General features: G+C 41.9%; 1 protein-coding gene across 1 annotated transcript in view; it reads right to left on the bottom strand.

Moving 5' to 3' along the window:
• Positions 1-16358, bottom strand: part of pcxb (pyruvate carboxylase b) — a 294075-nt gene that overhangs the window by 67457 nt on the left and 210260 nt on the right. Inside the window, exons 14-15 of the mRNA XM_020610143.1 lie at positions 3567-3711; positions 2651-2740 (exon numbers count right to left, since the gene is read on the bottom strand). Of these exons, the coding sequence (XP_020465799.1) occupies positions 2651-2740; positions 3567-3711 (235 nt within the window). The remainder of the gene's footprint in view (positions 1-2650; positions 2741-3566; positions 3712-16358) is intronic.

Below are 16358 nucleotides of genomic sequence, written 5' to 3'. Positions count from 1 at the left end.
ACCCCCCCCCCCCACCACCCCCCCACACACCCACACCCATTCCTTTGCATCTAAAACACCTCACTCCTGAGCTTCTCTGCCCTCACTTCCCTTCATCTCCCAGGGTGATGTCATTTCAAACCTCTTCTCTCAGCATCCATCATCTGTCTCGCCCTCTTTTCACATTACAGGTTCTTCACCCCCAGCAAACACCATCTAGTATGACTAGACAGAGTGAGCTACAGTGGCAGAGTGAGCTCAGAGGCAAGTCTTTATTTGTAATTTGTGTAGGAGACAATCTTAGATTAATAACAGCTTGCCTTGTCGCTGTCATGTGCCGGCATCTACCTCCCAAGAAGACTGTTAAATGTCTTGTATTGTCATGTTTAAGAACCTTTTAATTGGCAGATCCTGATGGGGCTGCTAATGAGTGCTTTATTAAAGTCAGGGGAGCTGAAAGATTCGAGTGGTGTACATGTTACAATCAGGTAGATATGGGAGCATGACTGGTTAAACTAACGTAGAGCAAGTGCAATTTTCGCCAATTCTAAATTAATAAATGAGGATCGTACAGTACAACAAATGTCCAGTAAGTTTGCATTTTTATTGGTTTATTTTTAAGCATAATACACCCTGCTGGATAAAAAAAACAACTTTTGACTGGCAGTGCTCTTTAGAAACAATGTATTTCCTCCACATATTTTTATAGTAGGTGTGAAACGAACAAGTGAAAGAAATGGGCTTTGAGAAAGAACAAAGAACACGCACCTGGGTGCCAAAAGCCCAAGTATCTTCATGTTTCAGAAAGCAAAGTTTAAGACTCTTAATGACTCCTTTTAAGGCTGCCTGGAAAAACGAAGAGCTGGCAGAAACAGCATTTTTCTGTTTGAGGAAGCATAAGGAATGCATCCGAATCTAGAAACAGGCGGAAAATATTAAAACATTAAGTCCAAGTGTGCAGAGATGTTACATACTGTGTGGGGGGGGGGGGGTGGGGGTTCTTTTATTAGTCATTCTTCCTAAAGCTGCTCTGAGGCATCTGGTGATTAACCTCTAGATGTCCTCTATTAAATACATCCAGACAATAATTGGAACAAGGTGTACTTATACACCGTCGATGAACCGCCAGCAATCAGCCTTGAGAGGGGACATTTCAAACTGAAAATCCTAATTAGAAAATAATGGCCTGCGAGTCCTCAACAGGTCCTGTCAGGACCCTCTCAGGAGGGGTTTTCTCCCCTGCTCTCCTCAGTGTGGAGGGAGCACCTCTAAAATTGTTTCAGATATGACATTGTGACTCTGCTCGCTGCTGCTGTTCCACGTTGGTTGTTCACCATACTCGACATCTCCATCCATCCAGCCACCACTTTACTGAATCGATCTATATCTCCCTGCCTTCTATATAGGGATTATACACTCCCATAAACCCTCAGCTTTCTTTCATGACCTCGTTCGGCCTCCATGCTTCCAACTCTCCCGCCACACAGTGTGATAAGGCGGGCCTAATCCCTCTCTTCTCTCAATCCCTGCACTGATGAAAGAAAGGATATAAGCACATTACAAATCTCATTACTAGGTTTTCCGTATGCATCTGTGTGCACCTGTGTTGCATACCTCTTCAGCTGCTTCCAGCAGTGTAAGTGGGGGCAACGATAGCTCTCAACATAAGATATGCATATGTGCACAGGTGTTGGGTAAGCACAGAGAAACACACTCCATCATGTACAGATTATTCTGTCCCACTGCACATGGTTTTTAGATGTCAGGTTTGATTAGCTGTGCCTGATTATGACTCATATTATTCACATTATTACATGATTTCGTTTTAAATTCAGGTTTATTAGGCACGCCAGGGTTATGTGCTGAGGCAGAACAGAGTGCTGATAAACATGTCAGGTTGATACATTTTGTTGCTGTCAAAAGGAGCAGCTGCATAAATTCATGCCCAGTTTGCACCTCTAACAAAAATAATCCTGAGAGCATAGTGACCACAGAGACGGGCTGTGACATCAAGTAAAATACAGAGGCCATTTTTCCAGATATTATTCCTGCTTTTTAAACCATATTTACAGTAAAAGTAAAACTGAGCTATTATTTTAGAATGAGCATTATATTATATTGAGTATATCATTGTAGTTTATTATTATTATATATTTCATCTTCAGTCTTAGTCTAATCTTTACAAATTCATAAATGTGTAGGAACAAAAACACAACATGGAGCTCGACTCCAGAGAGTCAGCAAAGCTCATCAAGAGACCACTTTTGCCAAGACTTCAGGGGTGCTGGTGCAGAACAGGGTGAGAACCGGAGAGCTTCTGCCTTCACAGACAATGAGCTGCACCCTCTCACCACTGTACTCACAGCTCAGCAGCGCGTTCCCCAAACCCTTGTCCTTCCCGAGTGCTAAACGGAGGCATTTGGGAAGGCCTTCCAACCCACAGCTATCAGACTGTTCGACAGTCCATTCATCTTTCTGTGGGTGCTTTAACCAATGTGCCCTGTGGATCCACAAGTGTTTACAGATTTAACATCTGTGCCCACATGGAACTGAGTCCCCAAACTCTCTTCAGTGGTTGTGCCTTGCTAAATTAGTCCAAATGCAGTAATAATAATAGAGGAGTTATAGAGCGTGAAGTATGCATTGGCTGAATTACTTTTGATTGACATACCCATGGTGACAGGAGGAACAACAGGATCTGTGGAGGAGGGCTTAGCCTTGACTGGGATGGGTGTGGTTGGTCCATTCACCATCACATGACCTTCATACGGGTATAAAAACAGATAATGCAATTCAGATGCAGCCCTGTAACAGCAGGGTTTTACAACAGCAGCTGTGAGACGATTAAAGATTATGGTCACATGCTTATGGAGCCCGCTTTTTCTTATTTGTGTCATTGTACATTTGTGAGTTAAAAGTGTCCAAAACCTTTTTTCTTTTTTTTTTTTTTTTTAGATGTACAGTGTTGCTGTGCTTTCTCTGCTTTCATGTAAAACAAAAATGACCCAAAGTGTACCCTGGTTATACTGTACATCCACAAAAATTTTAACTGCAGCGTACCATGCACATCTATGTGTATGTGCAGGCTGGTCCTCACAACCTTTAAGTATCTAATACACACATACACTGTATATACATACATAGAGCAGTGATACAAAACCATACGCAAACCAAGCGCTGTTTTCATTCATTTTCTACTATAAATTTTGCTGTTGGATCCATTATATGCTTGACAAATCCCTACACTGAAATCACCGTGGCCAGCTCAACTGTTACATACAGTAAGTTACTTCCTTGTTAAAAGCTAAGTGGAAGACTGTGAAAGCCACAGAAACAATCATGAAATGAGAGCTCTGTTAGACAGGTGGATGCCAAGCTATTAACCTTACAATCACTGCTGTATCGGCCTAGTTTAACAGTTTGGAGCAGCAACAGGCTGAACTTACTGAATATACAGTGCTCAGACACACTGCTGTAATCTCCGTGTCTGATCAGTGATAAGGCTAATTAGCTTTCAATATATTAATTACATTGTGACAAAAAAAATCAAATCCTGGAGTCACTCTTGAGCGTTTGTGTGTACGTACCCAAGTAATGCAGCAGTTTCTGGGCTCGGTTCTGAGTGGGCTTGAGGATGAAGAGTTCCTGGTTCTCATCAATGAACTGTGTGTCCACAGTGGAGTGGAGGAACTGGTGATTGGACAGGACATTCTGGAGGAACGGGATGTTGGTCTAAAGACGAAGACAGATGGACAAACAGTGGAGGAGATTTTTATTTTGTGAACCTCTTTAATGGGAATTTTGCACAGACACCTTTCACTCAAAATGATGTAAACAAAAACCAAAATGCAGCAAGAGAAGAAGAAATCATCTTCAAGAGCTCAGTATTAAACAGACGCTTGTACAAGTGTACACAAAACACACCGTCAAATAGGTAAACAAACAGTGGCACCACACAAACATTCAATAAGTGAGTATGTTAAACACGGCACAATCTGAGCTCCAGTACACACACGAAGCAGAGGAAGAAAGTCAACTGTTAAAAGTAATTATCGTCCATTTGTATTTTGTTGTTTGCCTCAAAAATATTATGATGCCAATTAGGCTTTCTAAATTAACAAAGACAGGGGAAGTGAATGAGGGAAGAGAGATGAAACAGATGTAACTGTTAGTGTTAATGTCACTACATGATTTGTTGCTGACCCCCCATTCTTGTAAACCGGTCTTAAAGTCTGCACACTGTTTTGACATGAACTGAAATAAAAAAGGGGGCTGAGTGACAGGATGTTAATATATTCTTGACATAGCTTCAGATAGGTTTACCACTGTTTACTGTCCCTAAGTGAGGGTAAAAAGGGAAAGAATGGAAACTGGAGAAAAAGATTATTCCTCCAAAATTGTCAAAACCTTAAGTGGCATTTAACAAGAGGAAAACCATGCCAGACTCAGCATGGAAGCATCTATTTTATTTAAAATCCACACAACCAGAGCTCACAACCAAGACAGAAACAGAGTCTCAGAGGAATCCTGGGCAGTGGGTATAAAGCTCCCTCTAAGCCCAAACATGTAACAACTGCCCCATTATCTATCTACACTAGATAGCCCATAGACAGATCTCTGTTAAGACACACACACACATCGGTGTGAGTTTAACACACTTTAAATATATGCTCACTAAACATAAGCCACAGCTGGATACGATTTGGGTGTTTAGCTGGCAGTCAAACCTAGAGTGACTTGAAATAAATGCTGAATCCCAGTCACTCAGGAAAAGGAGTCAGGTAATAAGCCACACAAACACACCCTTATTAGGGGCATAAGGAAGAACATTGTTGACAAAGAACAATCCAAATCCATAGGGAAGGGAGTTATGGCAGAAGAAAGCCGTTTGGCTTTTGCAGTGCATGCAAACAATAAAGGACCAATGATATTGAGAAATTGAAAGTAAGACAAAGCCGAGGCCATTGTTGCAGACATTCACATCTGCTCGAGGGAAGAGAGGATTCTGTTTTCTGAAATGCACACACCCAAAAAATGGCACTATGTTCTCAGCCCTCTGCTACAGGGAGGAGAGCTGGGGAGGGGAAACAGAGGAGAGTCGAGGGATCCACACGCTGCACTGCCAAGCCTTGGGCTACAAGCTGTGGACCAGAACAAAATGCGAGTTCTGCCAAATGCTTGAACTGCTCGAAGAGTTCAGAAACCTGGGAGCGTCATCTTCGCTTCGATTTACAGAATTTATCAACATATTAAAATATATGGTTCTGCCTCACATACCTGTCTTGGAGGATAATAAGAAGCCACATGAATTCAGGACATGTTTATTGGATCACAATCTCAGCTTTGACTTAAGGACAGTCAAATGCAGACTTGGCAATGCTGAATAAATTTGGTTAAAAACATTTAATACCACAAACGCACTGCTGGGTAAAGAATGTACTACATTATCAAGCTGCTGCCCTAAAGCTCTTCTGTTAACCTGTACAAATGATGCATAAAATAATGGCAGGGAAATTCTGCTACCTTTGGGTAGACTGCTGTTTCCTTGTTTCCAGGGTGTATGCTATAAAACCAACCACTGGCAGTGCCATATTATTTAACACACAGACACGAGTAGTACTTTAATGCTTGCAAAGAAAGCAAATGAGCGCATTTCTCAAACATGCTGAACTATTCTGTTAATCCACAGTACCACCTGAGTTAAAAGTATTTCATACTTTGCACTATACCTCAGAAAGCACCACAAGGGCAAGAGAGCCCACCCAGCTTCTGGCACATTTAACTGTGGATTAATAACTGGTTGATGTGTTCTTCATCGATTATTTATGTATGTACACAACCTTATAAATGAGACTCAAAATGTAAAAGTGAAAATGTGGGGAGACCGAGACATAGAACCACAGTCAAAGAACACGAGCAGGCACTATTAATGAACTCAGAAATAATGGAGAGGGAAGATAGACACCATTAATACATGGAGGTTTGTCCTTTTCCTCTCTGCTGTACCAGATCAATGTGTTCATTATCAGGCTGTTCTGTATGCTGGTGGCGACCGTGCACACCAACACATACACACTTAGTCCCTCATTCCCTTTCCATGCTCCCCTAATGATTGTGCAACACACACTTTTAAAACGCCCCCACCCCTCCACACAAAGCTCAGTAGCTCTACTTTTTTCCTCAGCCTTCATTCTGCTCTCAGTGATATCACACACACAAACACTCAACAGAGGCCCTTCCCTGATTTGGATGCCCTGTAACAACTGCTCAGCTACAGCTCTCAGAGGTATGCGCACGGCATGCAAAACACACACGGGCACACGCCTTTATGCCAGTGATGATTGTGGCTCCTGCTCCCAAATGCTTTTCAGATTGCCAATATGAGCGCACACATGGGCCTATGCCTAATGAATTAGTTCTAGTGGCAAAGTAAACCTGTCGAAATGTGAATGAATGCTCATACATGTTCCAGCTCTCTGACAGTCAACAGTTTAACTCGCACAAGGCGCGTTATCAGAAGCCCCATTTTGGTGCAAACTAAATCACACGTCCCTCCAAAGCAAAAAAAACAAACAAACAAACAAAAAAAAAGACATCTGGTTGTGTGTCTCCTCAGTTCTTTATCCTACAGAGCTCAGTTTATCTCTGCTTTATTGCTACTTGGCTCACAGCCGGTCGTTTTTGCTGTTGCTGCAATCAGCATTATGGGTGATTGCCAAAGCAACATAGTGAGCTAAGTATTGATGTCCCAGGCTGTTGGCTTGACTGCAAAGACATGTCAGCTCAACAGAGCACCACCTTAAAACACTGCGGGTGTAGGGCATCGGCTGCTTTTAGGAAGCTAACTGTATTTTATTTCGCTTTAAGTTGAAGAAAGAAACTCAGCAAATAAGTACTCATTAGCAATGTGCTGAAATGCTAACATTACTTGTCTTCAGAAGTAGAAGTGCCACAGTTGTCATTCAGCGTCCAAATGTTGTTAATGTAGAAAGAATTTACAGCTGACAGTAAAACACATTCTGGATATCTTGAGGGAGAACAACACGCATCGCCTCTTTTATGTGTTCTTGTTTTCCACAAACTGTCGGCACTGTCATTTTTCACTATGCAAATCAGGCAAGTAGGTGAGGTGACAGCAAGAAAGAAAAGAAAAATCTAACAGGTGTTACTGTCCAGACTGCTCCAATTTTTCAGTGTCATAAAATATTTTACAACTCTAAAGCAGCAAAGAAGTGAAAGACCAACTCATGCCTGGAGCTGCAAACACAAAGAGGAACTGCATACACTCAGCTGCCAGTTGACTGCAATATGACAGACGTTACACAAATCAAATTCTGACTGGAATGCATAAACCTACCATTAGCATCTCATCATATTTTACAGAATTACTTCCACTATTTTTGCCTTGAAGAAGCTGATTTAAAAGCCACCATAGTTACAACTGAAATCAGTTAAGCTTCTGCCAGTATTCTGGATTCTAACACTTTGTTGTTCATTCGTCTTTACTCATGCAACCGTTAATGTGACGACGACAACATGAGATGGATGAGAAAAGCACAGAGGCTGACACCAACTTACATTTGTCCCAACCAGAAGGAAAGAGAACACTGGGCCAACTGATCTTGACCAAGGAGACATAAGCAACGTAAGTACTGAGTTGACCACCGTGTTGAAGATTATTGTGAAATCTAACAAATGATTTTCTTAATCTAAAATGTGATAACAGTCAGAACTAGGATTGCCTTCAGGGTGAGCAAGATCAACAAACAAACAAAAAAAGCAACTGGAAAGGCAACAACAACAAGTAACTACTACCCTACAGACCCTGAACAGATAACTGTACATCAGCTTGGCAGAGTAGAGAGGTTACAGATGGCAATACAAACACTTGGCTCTGGAACAAGATTGGCTGCTTAGAAGGAAGAGATACTGTACGTGTCGCCCTGCAGATCTCAGCTCCTTAAAGTGGTCGCTGACATTGTCTCTTTGTTCGATCCCACATCGACGGAACCACAGATTATAGAAGGAATAGAAGAAATGCAGGAAGATGTGCACTATCATATAGCTATGGACGGTAGTCCTGTTGAACCGAAACCAGAAACTTAATATGGCACTGCTCCTGCATTCCGTCCACTGGCTCTCTGTACTGGTTTGCATAGTTAGATCATTCTGACACTGACTATAAGGCCAAGGATGTGTCTGGTGAAATTTTGTGCTGAGGCCTGGTGTCTCCGATCTACAGCACACCCGGATCCACACACACCCAAAAGGTTCCTTTGTAAATAAGGCCGAGATCGGGTCTGTAGCATGTTTTACATCTTCAAATGCAGTATGCCGACCCACTGCTTCAAAATGCATCTAGACAAACAACATTAAAAACAGTACATCATTCTGCTTAGCATTTCATTGTGATCGCCGATACATACACTCTGTCTCACACACACACACACACACACACAGTGCATTATACTGGCCTAGGAAAAACTGACTGTCCTGTCACTTGCATTTTGTTAATTTCTAGAGAACAGCAGTGGAGTTGTTTGATGCAAAACAGGATACAAAGATTTTGACAAATTTCAGATCATGCTCAGCATTACACGCACACCGATCTCCGTCTGCCCCCCAACACAAACACCGCCTCCCTCTGTCACACACAGCCTCCACGCTCCCTCAGTGATTAGGAGTTGAATAGGGGGACTGTCAGGTCATTCATCTTCTCTCGTCTCCTCTTCCCCCATCCGTCACGCCTTAACCACCGGCCCGGACGCATAAACAAGATCAATGATACGCACAACACAAGGCGCGAATGTACACACTTGCATACACATGTAGAGGACCTCTCACACTCATATCAGCTACAGATTTACTCAAGCAGGCAAGAGACACTGAAAACACACACACACACACACACACACACACACACACAGTCTTTTACAGCAACCCAAAGGCAGGATCAAGCAACTGTATACTCAAGCAAATATTTATAATGGATGAGTCTCAGGGACCCAAGGCTTGAACTGCAACAGACATGGACCATCAAGCACACAGTGACACACACTGAGTCACACGTGAATAAAGACAAAGATGTTTTCACACACACAAACACACACACCGTTGTGCTGATGAGATGTTTTGGTCTCAGTTGGCCATTAATGGCTCTGCCACAGTGCACTGATTGGTTTGTTAGAAGGTCAGCAGGCCTGTCGCTGTATGTATATTTGTTTGTGCTCTTCTCTTGGCATCCTTATCTGTGGGTGACTGCATCTGCATGTGATGAACCATGTGACAAACCACTGTGAGCACATTTCGGTCTCCATTTCATCTCTAACTCCAAGGTCATGCCTTAATTCTCTGCTCAGTTTCTTAGCCCTGTAATTCCCTCTTCATTACTTACCTCTTGTCCTCCTGCTCAAAGTAACTACTGACTATTCAACCCTGCCAGCCATCTTCTTCCAATTTCCAGCAGCCTTTACAGCCATGAAATACTCTCTGAAAATGGTTTTCTGCCAAAGGAAAAGCAACAGCAGTCTGAATACTTTAGCTTCTCTCACAGCCCTGTCTTACAACCAGGCCCTTTTTAAAGATAAAGGATTTGCGCATCACTATTTCATGGCTGTGCCTAAAATTGAATCTGGAATCAGTGTCTGACACTTCCCACGGGGCTTTTTCCTTAGTGAAATAAAAAAATCTGATTGGTGATCTTTCCAGTAATAACACCTACCACTGCTCTATGGCAGAACAATTTTTACTTTGCGGTTCATCGGGGGAGCCGAAGCCAGAAATAAATGCAGTGCAGATTAAATAAGCTCTTAGGATACGAAGAAATCTGCCAAAATATTCAGAAATAAATTCACAAAGTCTATCTCTATCTTGCGTGTGTGTTCATGTATCCGTGTACCTGAGATTTCCATGATACACAGGCCATGTTATTTCAGTTTTCTAATGATTTCTGAAACACCTAATGAAGCTATGCAGAGTAAAAGCGGGAGGTAGGAGAGGCAATCTTATTTCCAACTCAGTAACATTCTTATTACTGTAGCTACTGTACGTCTTGGGTGCCTGTATGTGAGCCGACACTGGCCATCCTAGCCACGGTGTCACTGGGGAAATGAGATCTGTAATGTTCAATAGGAGAATACAAGTCTAAAACATAAATGGTTAATCATTTCAGGAGTCAGATACTCCCAAAGAGGGAATTCTCTGGGCTCAGCAATTTGCCTCACAGACAGAAAATACAACAGCTGTAAAACCGCTCGATGATTTGTCAGGTTCACTCCTAACAACAGTCTAAAAAGCAAATGCTTTGCATCTACAAAATGTGCTGTTTTGAGTTAAAGGGACTGATAGAGTAGTTTTTCTCAAACGCTCGAACCACTTCACATGTCAAACAGAGCTGATTTACGTGGGCTGCTGAAGTTCACACCGTTCTCTGGGGAAAATCTAGGAAATAACAGTCTGAACCAAAAGATAAGAAGATGAGCCATGGTGAGGGGAAAGTGGATACAGTGATACACATAATAACCCACCGAATGCTGTCTGTCACAAAATGACTGCACATAATTTTTAAATACTCTCAAAGTAACCCTGTAAGATAAGAGCTTCTATACTATCAGGGGAGCTCCGTTCACCAGGAAGTGTGACTAATATGTGACATGTTTTCTTTAAAGCGGGTGACTCAGGCTCGTCAGGTATCAACAAATGGGTTGCTGACCTCGCTAAAAAAAAGGCCTTGTCAGACTCTTGCAGAGACCCTAAAACACAAGCTTATTAAAACAGATCGGTACACAGTGGTATTTTGGGAATCCTTAAGCACCGGGCATGTGACGCATTAAATGACTCGTGATGTACTCCAAACCCACAGAGCGTGTCGTCCCAGGCTCTGTTAGCAGGTGTTGCCTTCTGTGTTAATTATACTTGAACTTGTGAATGATCATCTTGCTGTGAGTCTGATGCAAAAAATAAGAAATTCAAACAATTTGTTTGTTAGGACACAGCACAAGGACTATGTTACTCAATTTCTGGCATCTTGTTTCTCAATTTCTTTTAACTCTATACACATTTTATTTTTATGATGTAACAATATATCTTCTTTGTTTGGTTAATATTTGTGAAAACCAACATCTTCACCCCTAAACTATAAACCACAGAACCAGGGTACCCTTCTGAGAGTTTGCAGAGAGCATAAAGCAGCAGGGGGGGTCTTTCAACCTTTTAGAGCCTGGGGAAAACATTAGGCATTCATAGTTTCACTCTGGGATGCCCGCTCAATAAACCCTATTACTGCCCTATCACACAGACACCCACCACAAGCAGAACTGGAGCCTATTTGGTCTAAATTTTGAGTATAAACTCATATTCTACTACAGAAAGAGCGGCTACTGTACTTGTGACATCGCTTTATGTCATGAAAAGACATCCTCCAATGATTTTAAGTCACCAACAGATGGTAAATGGGAGACTACAGTTCTAGAGACAGTGACAGCACCTAGTAATTTAAGAAGATAGCTCCACTTATTTTTAATTATGGTCAGCAAAGCACCTACAGCAGCCAAGGTAAAGAGGAAAATTATGGGAGCAACACTTACAGTAGGTGCTTCAAATACACTAATAGAGTTATTCACCTTTAATCATTTTTGTGTTAAAGGGGAATCAAAAAACAGAAATGCACTAATTTGGCTCCAAACTATTGGCAACATGATTCATCTGAATTAAACGATAAATCATTATAGTCAGCAGATAAGCCTCAGACACTTGGGTGCCAGTGATAGCTCTACTGGCAGTTCTTTTGTTCGGCCGGTACTCACCTGTTGACCTGTCGAAAGTGACATTGCTTTTGCTTTGAGGTTGATGTGTGGTCATCTCCTCCACTATCAGCTCAGCAGCAGGTTCCATCAACATGTTATGAATGTTAACTTGCTAACAGGAGTGACTGGAGTATCTTTAATGAACAACTCACAGCCTGCTGGGATAGATTATCGTTTTGAGCTCAGGAATGAAACGTGAAACACATTATCTCGCTGTGAGACCTCACAGTTTGTGAAAAATCCAGGGTTGGATATCACCTAAATGTATCTCATTACTGATAAACACGTAACAAAATGCTTTGACTTCCTTAGACTGCCATGATCATTTGGTTATGTCAAAGCTAAACTTGAAACAACTGTCCATTTAACTTTCAAACTAAAATCAACGGTTAGCCCTAATTTACAGGCTATTGTCAGCTTTAACCATCACCTTCAACCATGATCCATGGCAAGATACATAAGCAATTCAATACAATGGACATTTTAGCCTGAAGCCTTATTCTGCTCACTTCACATTAACACCAATCAGCCATAACATTATGACCACATGCCTGACACTGTACAGGAGTCAATGCGGCAGTCGGTTGGCGCTCGCGTCACTCTGCAGCTCGCTGTGCATCTTGTGTGAATCTGTTTGCTTCATACTTCTGTCAGAAAGATCACAATGTGTCAACCATTCAGTGAAAAACTTATGCAGAGGGAGTGAAAACTGTGGTCGTGAGGATGAGTTACAGAATTTTTTTAGACAAATTCAACAGCCTCCCCACTCTAGGTGTGATATCACCACTATAGCTGCTGAATGTTTCTCTTCACAGAGACCATTGTACAGTGTTTCTCATTTTAACCATTTTAACAAAAATTCAAACAAAATGGAATCTTTTGAAAAGGATGAATGAAATTTTAAAGTTTAATTTACAGTAGGTCAACCTCATCAACCGCCGGCTCACTGTGTCCTTCCTTAGACGCTGTTGGTATGTAGGCACTAACCACTGCAGACCAGGAACACCCAACAAGACCTGCAGTCTGGGAAATGATCTGACCCAGTTGTCATCCATCACGGTTCGGCCCTTGACTAAGTCACTCAGATCCTTATGCTTGCCCATTTGTCCTGCTTTGAGAACTGAATGTTCACCTGCTGCGCACTCAGATCCTTATGCTTGCCCATTTGTCCTGTTTTGAGAACTGAATGTTCACCTGCTGCGTAATACACCCCACACACTGACAGGTGCCACTGTAAACATTTCACGTGTCAGTGGTCATAATGTAGTCCCGCGGGGGGGGGGGCAGCTACACCCTGGACAGGTTGCCAGTGTATCACAGGGCTGACACACACACTCACACTTACTCCTACGTTCAATTTAGAGTCACCAATCAACCTAAGCTCCATTACTTTGGAGTGTGGGAGGAAGCTGGAGCACCCAGAGAGAACCCACGCAGGCACAGGGAGAACATGCCAACTCCACACAGAAAGGCCCCGGGTCGCCCAGAACCTTCTTGCTGTGAGACGACAGAGTTAACCACTGCGTCACTGTACCACCTTGTACACACAGTCTTAATTAAAAATGTTAGATTTTTGATCAAATTACAGTACTTCATCCTGCTATCCTCCCAACAATGGCTGACTCATTTTTGAGTCATAGTTAAAGACATGCTGAGGATCTGGTGTTTGTGTAAAGAGTATGCAGTAGCAGTCTGACTCAATGTATGCGACCACTGTTTGTGCTTCAAATGGTTTTAGGAACAGTGGATCAAAAAACATAAACCCTAAAGATGCCGTGCACTAAGAAAGGTACAAAACAGAAAAACTGAGTAAAGGTCACACCATGAAAAACAATGTTCTGCTCATATGTTTCTCCTAAGTTAACTTTTCTGTTGCATTAAAGCGAGCATCTTCCCTAGTATGTTATAATTACCTCAAGGGTTACTGTAGGTGACAGGCTACAAAACAGGAATCAGTGAGTCACATGTTGCTTATTAGAGATCAAAGCAGTGCAGAGTGCCTCACCCTTATCACATTATGCATGATGTTAGTGCAAAATATAATTCAACCAGCCTCCATTTATCATCATGAAAATGGCCTAAGTTTCAATATACTTTTCTGTCACATGAATGCATCTCATCTAATGGGCTCTGTGTCAGTGACTAATAATACAAAGCAAAGATAGCTGGACTCCTGCAGCATTTAAAAAAGCTAAAAAAGAAAAGAAAAGAAATGTTGATTAACCAACAAGGCCATGTTTATTCCTTCCCTGAACATTTATTGTTCAGCATCATGTCTTTAATGCTAAAACACCTATTGTCTCTATTTTCAGTGACTGGGACTCCAAAACACCAAATGACTAACAGCTGCCTCTTATTTACAGAATGTACTCTAAAAGTGCTTCTCAGCACAGAACATCATGCATTATTTATGTGAATACTGTTAACAGCCTTACCATGGTTGGCTGTCAAGCCAGTATTTATAGGTTTCATGTTTGGTTTGTTAATGCTCTTTGATCAAGGCCCTTATCATGGGACAGCATACGCAGTTCACGTGCGCTGACCGTGGTGCTGAAATGGCACTTGGGTCTCAGTCAGGGAGCGCACATGGCATTAGCACACCTACAGCGACTGTAGCTATTTATCAATGCTTTTGAGCTCCACCTGGATTTAGCAAGTCAAAATGTGCCTCTGTGAGAAAGGTCGATTAGATGTTTACTTGTACACCCAATCATCCATTGTCAACACCATTACAGCCAACTGATGTAGAGTACATGTAAACAAAGAGCTCCGATTCCATTTCTGTCATAACTCTCAGTAAAGTATAAGCAATTTTAAGCTTCATTATTTAAAGGTATTTCAGTCACGTAAACACCTTAAACCAACCGACTCCACTGAAGTTTTAACGCCATTTTGCGACACATGGCATTCCAACTGCTTGAGGACAGATGCCGGAGATGTCAGCTCAGCTAGTGAGACACTAGCTCAGTCATTACAACTAAAACTTCCTGGGGTTCAAGTGCAGTTTACAGAGTGGTACATCCTTCTTCAGGGCAACATCTCAGTACATGTTCTCTACAGTGTTAAAAGAACTTTTATAATGTGTTGACAAAGACGGCCACAAGGACACACCATGGTGTTTGTGCATCATAGAACGGAAACAAAGGTGTTAAATAGGGCCATCCAATATTCAAACCATAAAATCATCAGGCTATTTCTCGGCCCTGATTATTATCTATAATCTTATAATTAAATGCATATAAATTTGACACTGTACTCTTTCTTTTAATATACACAAACACATCTGTGCTTTTCTAACATCAGAACTAATGACAAGAACCCACAGCTTATATCAGAAACAATCAAACTAACAAAATCTCATTTGCACCTCCCAGCTTTGTATTGCAACATTTACTGTAACAGCCTTTTTCTAACAGCTCATTGCATTTCTGCACAGACCCATTTATATAGTCTCATACATAAAGAGAACTTTTATTAGATGCCTTTTATCCATTGCTGGTTGTTTCCACTGGACCTTCCAGCAGCACAGAATCCATGCAAGCAACTCACTCTTGGAAACATTTACCTTGCATATTTGATTGTTCCTCCCTAATCTATACGCCTGAAGCCATCTCTGCCCTGTCTGTATGCCTGAGAGTTTGTCAGGTTTTTTCATTTAAAGCAATATGGACGAAGAAGGTGCAGCATGGTTTTCTCGTACTTTATTGATGAGTGCCCATGGTCAGCCAGCAGTAACTGGGAAATCATGTGGAGACGGTATTCCTAATGCAGGGAAATAAATAAAAAGCACCATGACATGCCAACAGCTCAAAGAGCAAAATTAGGTGGTGCTGTTGTGCGGTTGTTCTGTGTGTGCGTCCTTGTTTCTCATTATGCCTAGATTGAGACAAATAGACGGGGATCTGCCCTTCGATTTAAACCTCCACACCGTTTACTCCTGACATCATAGCTGAGCAAGTGTGTGCTTGCCTGTGTTCGCTTTTGTCATTTAGCCTTGTGTGAGGTGTGTGTCCAACTGCAGGGTGTGTTGGCTATGTCCTGATTAGTGTGATACTATAGTGTGTCTGTGTGCAATCATGAGATCACATCAATCTTTCTGTGAGTATGTTTGTTCAATAACGATTTGTGTGTGTGAGAGTGTTATGTGTCAAGTGCAAACGGATTGTGTGAAATGTACGTTCTATGTGTAAGGTTTGTGTGTGAGAATGGAAGCATTTGACACACTGGTGATTATGTGTCACATGTTTACGTGCACAGACACCGAGCGCATTTTTTTCTGGGTTTCGATGTTGTCTAAATTTAGTCACCGCATCTCACAAACTCAGTGTGACTAATTTAAATGCACAAAAGACTGTTCCTCGCCTGATGCCAAACCAGCCAAATGACAGATAAACATTAAGTGGAGGAGAGGTGTTGACTTGGTTAATGTACTATGGGCTGTTTCAAATTCAGTGCAAAAATGTAAAAATACTACTAAAACGTGTCTCTCCAAGTTCCCTCTCTCTCACTCACACACACACACACACACACACACACACACATTTTGCTGCTGGCAAGGACATGGTCCTCAGCTGC

This window comes from Monopterus albus, unplaced genomic scaffold (genome assembly GCF_001952655.1).
Source record: "Monopterus albus unplaced genomic scaffold, M_albus_1.0 scaffold104.1, whole genome shotgun sequence".
NCBI classification, from domain to species: domain Eukaryota; kingdom Metazoa; phylum Chordata; class Actinopteri; order Synbranchiformes; family Synbranchidae; genus Monopterus; species Monopterus albus.
The sequence above is the reverse complement of the archived record's forward strand: the minus strand, read 5'-3'. Positions and strand labels throughout refer to the sequence as shown.